Genomic DNA, 8017 nt, shown 5'->3' with positions numbered 1-8017 from the left:
AAGACTACTTTCACGGCAAAACTAGGACTTATCCAGTGACAGCACAAATAGATGAAGGGATTTCCACCACGCCAGAGAGTGGAAGGGTGAGATTCTGAGGACAATGGTGCAGATATGGCTGGGAGACAGAAAGGGCGCTTGGAATCAACATTCTTCCTTTGCACAGTGAATGCTCAGTTTCGGAGCCCTAAAATTTTCGTAAAAATGTTGTCTTGAGAAATAGAAGTTATGATATGTTTAGGCGATTGTGGAGGAGATGAGTTTTTTGTTTTCTTTTGGTATTATTCAACAGATAGAGGGACGGAAGAAGACAGCGCCAGGACCCGATCCAGATCAAAGTCTTGAAATTCCCTTTTGACAGCAGGGACAGATCCTTCCACGGATGCTCCCGCATTAGGTCCTCTGCGCCCTCCGCCATGCCCGCCCGCCCGGCTACTGGGCTCCGCGCCGCTGCCGCCGCAGCCGCAGAGGATTGGAAACAGGCACCGAGCGCTCCCTAGGCACCTAGAGACCTGGGTCTTCAACCGGAAAGCAGACACAGCCATTGCAATTCCGGCCTAAGCCGCAAAGCCCCGCCACCGCGGACGAGGCTGTGACGCCCCCTGGTGGCCAGAGGAATGGTCATCCGCTCCAGGCAGCGGCTGGCTGAGAGTCCGGAGGCGGAGCATCGACCAAGCCCCTCCCCTCCCCCGCAGAGGTCCCGCCCCCTCCGCGAGCCCGCCCGCCCGCCCGCGCATCCCCGCCCCCTCGTCGACACCACGTTCCTGCGGGGGCGCGCGCGCGCTCCTAATCCCCTGCCTTCCGGCTCTGCCGAGCGGCTCGGTTGAGCGCTCGCTGTGTGGCGGCCGGCGGGGACGCCTTCGCTGGAGACCTCCGCTGCTGTCTCTGCGTTCCGGCCGGTCAGGCGGCGCGATGCCGGCGCCCCGCTTTCCCGCGTCTGGCGCGCCCGGTGACCGCTCTCCCGCTGCCGGGCTGCGGCCGTGACCCCCTGTCGCCGACTTTCACCCAGCGTCCGGCTCGGAGCTCGCTGGCCGGGGCGGGGAGAGGCCCTGGTAGTGTCAGGAGGTAGGCTCTCAAGCTCCCGGGTGGTGCCTGCGAGCGTTATTTGTCTGTTACCTGTCTGGTTGGTAGGCAGTGATGTCCTCGACACAGTTGCAGGGGTAGGTACGAGTAATACCGTGGACTGATACTGAAAAGAAAACGTGTTTGGTGTTTTCCTGTAGGTTTCAGAGGCTCGAGCAGCTACTTCTGTGGTCATGGAGATCGTCGTCCACCAGGATTACTGTATGGTCTTCACCCAGCCTGCCACCACCCCCTAGTCTCAGCCTTGAGTCCTGATTTCCACCAATGAAGTTTTTTATTCTTTCTTGAATCATGTGACATCACTTCTCCGCTGTTTCCCTTTCAGCTGCCAAATCCATTAGGTGTAAGTTTCTGTTGGTTTCAAGTACTGAGTTGTTTGCTTGTCCACTTGCAGCCCTACAGCTCACCTCCCGTCGCTATGATTTTCACTTGAGTCCTTGCCTTGAAGAGAGCATTCACACACTTGGCTGCCTGACAAAGACAACAGTCAGGCAGTGATTCTTCCGGCTCCGCTTTTCTGTAGGTCAAGTTTGCAAGCATAAGAAAAGAAAAATTCTGCAAAAGTTGATCACCGTGAGACTGTTTTAGATCCCTTCGTAGGGCAGTATAGTTTCAACTTCTGGCTTCCAGTAAGGCTGCCCTTTATGAAAAGAGCAAGGAGGAAGAAGAGAAAATAGGACCAATTGGAGCTTTCCCTGGTCATAGGAACTTGAAGTTCCAAAATGCAGGTGAAGAGACTCAGGCTTCCTTTGAAAACTGTTGCACGTCTAAGTCCCAGGTAACGACTGAGGGCTCTTAAGCCTCCATTTTCTAGTCCCTTTATGTTCAAATCTAGGTTGTTAATTGTCTAAAACATTAGACTAAAATGTTGGGGAAACGTAAGCGTGTGGTGTTGACAATTAAAGACAAACTTGACATTATTAAGAAGCTTGAAGAAGGCAACTCTTTTAAAAAGCTTTCTGTTGTGTATGGGATTGGCGAATCCACAGTTCGCGACATTAAAAAAAACAAAGAAAGAATTATAAATTATGCCAACAGTTCAGATCCTACAAGTGGGGTGTCCAAACGTAAATCTATGAAGTCATCAACATATGAGGAGCTTGATAGAGTTATGATAGAGTGGTTTAACCAACAGAAAACAGACGGGATTCCAGTGTCTGGGACTATCTGTGCAAAACAAGCCAAGTTCTTCTTTGATGCCCTGGGGATGGAAGGTGATTTTAATGCCTCATCAGGCTGGCTAACTCGGTTTAAGCAGCGCCACGGCATTCCAAAGGCTGCTGGTAAAGGAACAAAATTAAAAGGGGATGAAACTGCTGCCAGTGAATTTTGTGGTAACTTTCAGGAATTCATGGAAAGAGAAAGTCTCTTACCAGAACAAATTTATGGTGCTGACCAAACTGGACTATTCTGGAAATGCCTACCCCCAAGGGCATTGGCTTTTGACACTGACCAGAATACTTCGGAGTATAGGTCTAGCAGAGAGAGAATCATCGTTATGTGTTGTGCAAATGCCACGGGTTTACATAAGCTTAATCTTTGTGTTGTGGGGAAAGCAAAAAGACCCCGTGCCTTCAAGGGAACTGACCTTTCCAACCTTCCTGTCACTTACTTCAGTCAAAAAAGTGCATGGATCGAGCAGTCTGTTTTCAGACAGTGGTTTGAGAAGTGTTTTGTGCCACAGGTGCAGAAGCATCTGAAATCCAAAGGGCTTCGAGAAAAGGCAGTACTGCTTTTAGATTTCCCCTCAGCGCATCCAACTCAAGACCTGTTGAGCTCAGATGACAGCAGGATAATTGTGAAATATTTGCCACCAAATGTAGCAAGTCTCATTCAACCTATGAGCCAAGGAGTTTTAACCACAGTCAAAAGATATTACCGAGCAGGACTTATCCAAAAATACATGGATGAAGCAAATGACCCAAAAATGTTTTGGAAGAATTTGACAGTGTTGGATGCAATTTATGAGGCCTCAAGAGCTTGGAACATGATAAGATCAAATACCATAACCAGAGCATGGAAAAAGCTTTTCCCTGGCCATGAAGAAAATTCAAGCGTGAACATTGGTGAAGGAGCCATTTTAGCTGCTAATTTAGCAACAGTTTTACAGAATACAGAAGACTGTGAACATGTTGACATTGAAAATATTGAGCAGTGGTTTGACCCTCGGAGCAGTGACTCAAACTGTCAGGTCTTAGCTGACATTGTAGATACTAAAAGCCAGGCTATGCCTGCTGAGCAAAAGCCTTCCAGGAAGACTAGGAAATCAGAACTAAATCCAGACAAGCATATCAGTCACAAAGCTGCACTTGAATGGACTGAAAATTTGCTGGATTATCTAGAACAACAAGATGACATGCTACTCTCCGATAAGCTGGTATTGCGGAGGCTTCGGACCATTATAAGAAGAAAGCAGAGGATTCAAAATAAAAATCATCTATAGCGTTCCTTTCTGTTGCTATGTGCTTTCATCTTTGACTTGTTTGCAGTGGTGTTATCTAAGACCAGATAAATGTTACGAATCATTTTAGAATTAGATGGCGCTTTAGATTACTTAAATTACAGCTCTTTAATGTTGTCCCCAAATGAGCAATGACATGGAATTCATTATTTCTACACTGTGTTATACTAATTAGATCACAGGGTATCCAAGGCTGGGATATGTTGTATGTCTGAATTTCACCATGTCTAGTGATGGGCTGTGCACACTGCAGGCACTCAATAAATCTTATTTAAATTTAATTTTGATGACTTTTTCTGAATGTCAGTTTGTAAAGTAAAATATATTGGGGAATGAGTTTAGCATTTTCATTGGTGAAATATTTAAGAGAGTTCAGCAGTATTTGTGCTTGAAGAATGGTACTGTGATGTCAGTGAGCTGGATTATAGTAGTGTAAAGCCTTGCATACAGCATTCCTTTCTGGCAAAATTTAGGCAGCCAGCTACTGAAGTTGCCCATTTCTGAGTGCATTGAAAGAAAAGGCAGGTAAATGTTCTGAGAGAAGGGCACAGAACTTCAGCTTTGTTCTGCCTGACGAAAGCTCTTCATTTGTGTGGAAGGACGTCAGCCTTAATCCAAGAACCTGAGCTTTGATTTCCCAAAGAATGTGTTTAGAAGTAATAGGTAAGCTTTGTTTAACCTGTTTAAACGGGTGTCAGGAATTTTTAATAAGCTTGTTGGTATTTATGTAATGCTATAAAAATTTAAAAAGTACACCATTTTTTTCATGGAGTGTATTTTTTTGAAATGCCAAGAATGTCAGCATATATGGAGATTGTGGACCATGCGGGAAGTCCTGGAGAACCCTATGTTGATGTGTGACATCACCGTGGCCAAGGTTGTCACATATCTTTAAAACAGGATAATTACCTGTTTCTCGGAGCTTGTAAGGATTAAATGAGTTAATATATGACTTTTAATACTTGGGTCCTAGAAAGGAGCGATTCTTGAGTGTTAGCCGTGGTTCCTGTACTGCAGAAAGTAGGTTTCAGCAATACTGACCAGATCCAGTGTGGAACTCAGAATGATGTTTCTGCATTAGGAAACTCCTTCCACAGGAAGGAAGATGAACAAAGTATATGTAGTTTCAGTTGAATGTGATAATTACTGCAATAAAAATTAAAGGGTTAATCCTGCTCACTCAAGGTCTTTTGGTTAAGTGTACAGGGATCTCTACAGGACAGGTAAGTTGCAATAGGGAACAGAATTGTTCCAGGCTGTTGTTAGCACGTTGCAAATCAATGTTAGATTTGCTCTAGAAGAAAATCTGAATATTGGCTTGTCCATTGAAACAATACGATCTCTTTAAAATACATAAGCTAGCAGGAAGCAGCACGCAGTTCATTTTATCAGGCTACAGTAACAGAATTGGTGTAAAGAATCGAAGGAAATGTCACAGGAGACTGGTTCTGACAGGTCCAGCTGTTGAGAATAAGATTCTTTGTGGTCTGAGAGGAACTTTGAGCTTTCATATAACATTTTTTTTCCTGAGGCTATGATTGATAATATTCTGCCCTTTGATCAGAGGTTTTAGATTATAAATACCGTTTCCAGAAGACTTCTAAGTCTTCTCTGACAATTTTTTCTTTTTTATTTTTTTTAAAAATAGATCTTTAAAAAGATTTTTATTTTATGTGCATCGGTATTTTGCCATAGGTGTCCAGTGTCATGGAACTGGAGTTACAGATAGTTGTGAATTGCCATGTGGGTGCTGGGAGTTGAACCAGGTCCTCTGGAAGAGCTGCACTGGGCCATCTCTCTATCTCTCCAGCCCCCTCAAACTTTTCCTGTTCCTCTCTCTCTCTTTCTCTCTCTCTCTCTCTCTCTCTCTCTCTCTCTCTCTCTCTCTCTATATATATATATATATATATATATATATATATTTCTCCCTCTCTTCCTCCCTCTCCCTCCCTCTCCCCTACCCCTCCCTCCCTTCTTCCCTCCCTCCCCGCTCCATCCCATTTTGTTTTTTCAAGACAGGGTTTCACTTTGTAATAACTCTGGCTCCCCTAGAGCTCTCTTTGTAGACCAGGCTGACCTCAGATTCACAGACATCCACCTGCCTCTGCCTCCTGAGCGCTGGGATTAAAAGTGTGTGCCTCCTGGCCCAACAACAGTTCTTATCTCATTGTTAACATGCCTTCCTCAAACTGTACAGCTTTGCCTATCTGATAATCTTGAGGAAATGGAATTCTGCACAGATGAGTATTGAGGCTGGAGCCACACATCAGGTACTAGAAATCGGTACGGTTTATTCAGGAGAGCTGTAGCTACTAGTTAGCTTATACTGTCATAAGGCTGCCCATTCCCCAGGTGTACTCACTCCAGCCCGTGTAGTAAAATCGGCTACTTCAGGTTTCTAGTGCCAGTTTTTTCTTTAACTCGATTTAAAGTAATGATAAATCATTATTTTAAAAACAAACATTGCCACTTAATGATGAGTGATGTAAAGTTATCTTGTATACCTAGATGTCCACACTCCAAGCAAGAGGTTTGTTGGAGGCCAGCAGATTTGAAGCCCCAGTGCTGGCTGCCCTGATCTTTCTGTATGTAACCTTAGCAGCTTTCTGTGCTTTCATGAATCTTGGTTTTCTTGGGCATAAAAGGGGGGAAGGTTAAATAGGCATTATCTAGATGTTGATATACAGTCCTTAAGTACCCCAGTGGCTGTTGAGAAAGCTGTTTCCAGGATCTTCCTTGAAAGTGAGCCACAGCCTGTGGTAACTGTTTAGACTTCCAGGAGTCTGAGGACCTATGTTGAGATTCCAGGCAGAGGCCCACCCTGGGAATACTGGCTGGGGTGTATGCACAAGCGGGAGGATGTTGCACTGCACAGACCCTTTGGTCTAATGTTAACGGGGCCATCAAGTCATTAGACACAGGCAGAGCCTGTCCTTGCCACAGTCTGGGAAAACTGGGCTAAAGTCGATGTTCTTTTCCATGTGGCAGAAGGCAGGTGTTAGCTCATGTAGTATAAGCAGAAAAACAGTCTGCTTATGGAAATGCCAAGCCGGGGAGGGAAAGAGCAGGTTTGGACCATGGCATCTGCAGCATCGGCAGCAACAGCACTGGTTGCTGTGGAATCGATGAGTTTGGAGACAACTGGACTGAACTAGTTCTCGTTTGCTTTGTTCCCACTATCGCCCTCACGCCAGAGTGACTGCTGCAGGGCCCTTTTACCCCCAAACATCCCACATTACAAGAAAAACTCGATGGTTTCCCTAAAGACTAAAGTGGAGGAAGGTAATTTGACCAAGACCAGAGTTACTAGGATCCAGGAGGGGAGTGAAGTTGGGCAGTGTGGCCTACTAGCCGAGTGCATGGTAAGTGGTGTCCCACTAAGGGTTGAACCGATCTTCACCATCTCGGTGCCCAGCATGATACCTGGCTCCTTTTAGAACCCCTCCTAAGTGTAGACGCTGAGGAGCAAGGCCTGTAACCGGGTGGAACTGAATATTGTGCAAGGTAACATTTACTTTGTGATCACATCAACCCTGTGAAATGCACCAGCCATGTTGAAAGGGACTCAAGTGTAGGTGACAGACATCCAATCAAACACTCCCATCTAAGACACCCACTTTGGGCCCTTGGAAAAAAATGTATTCCTCCATATCAAGGACATCCAGACTTCAGGAATCCAGGGGCACACTGCCCAAACCATTCAAACCATCTTTCGGTGCTGAGCCTAGTCATGTTACATACACCTGGAATCCTAGAACTCAGAAAGCAGAGGCAGGAGAATCTCCCTTTTAAGCAAGGGCTTCATAGCAAGACCTTGTTTCCAGAGGCAAAGGCTAGATAGCTAGATAGTAGCTGAGTGCCAGAGTGCTTATCCAGCATGCACAAAACCCTGGTTGTGATATTCCTACCACAAGACAAAATCAGAAACAAAGAAAAGAACTGAAAAGAAACACTTAGTATCTGGTAACATGCCTAGTGTATGTAATTAAAGGAAAAGCTGTCTCCACTGTAAAACCCAGGGAGTCCAATGTCGTTAATCCATCAGGTGCAGAAAGTTCTTGCCACTCCCAGGTCCTTGCCTCAAGGGGACATCATTCCATTTCCCTCTGATAAAAAGAAGCTTGGTCTGGGTTACAGGGTATTTCCAGCCACCTTTCCCAGTGGGAATCTACTCTGGGTGTGCTGGGAATGCTAGAGTCTCTCCATATGTGGTTTTCAAGAATATACCAGAATGGTTTAATTTTGAAAGCTAGAAATGAAAGGTGTTTTAGGTACATAATAAAATGAATAAGACATAATGTTTTTCATTTTAATAACCACTATACAGGTTGATACGAACTATTTGGTAAAACTACTGCAGTTTTGAGTGTGATTTTCCTAGAACTCTAAACAAACACATCTGAGAATTCTTATTTTCACACCAGCCCTGTAATGATATTATCTGACAACAGCACACAACAAATAACATTTCTG

At 45.0% G+C, this 8017-nt stretch overlaps 1 protein-coding gene across 1 annotated transcript; it reads left to right on the top strand.

Annotated features, from left to right (window-relative positions):
• Positions 1-1425: 1425 nt before the first annotated feature.
• Positions 1426-3825, top strand: Tigd2 (tigger transposable element derived 2). The gene has a single exon (XM_075983947.1). The coding sequence runs from the start codon at positions 1949-1951 to the stop codon at positions 3524-3526; it is 1578 nt and encodes a 525-aa protein (XP_075840062.1). The 5' UTR covers positions 1426-1948; the 3' UTR covers positions 3527-3825.
• The last annotated feature ends 4192 nt before the right edge of the window (positions 3826-8017 follow it).

This window comes from Microtus pennsylvanicus, chromosome 8 (genome assembly GCF_037038515.1).
Source record: "Microtus pennsylvanicus isolate mMicPen1 chromosome 8, mMicPen1.hap1, whole genome shotgun sequence".
NCBI lineage: Eukaryota > Metazoa > Chordata > Mammalia > Rodentia > Cricetidae > Microtus > Microtus pennsylvanicus.
This window is presented reverse-complemented; position numbering and strand designations above follow the sequence as displayed.

Excerpts from the sequence above, each read along its gene's own strand:
- Tigd2 (XM_075983947.1), top strand. The coding sequence starts at position 1,949 with ATGTTGGGGAAACGTAAGCGTGTGGTGTTGACAATTAAAGACAAACTT.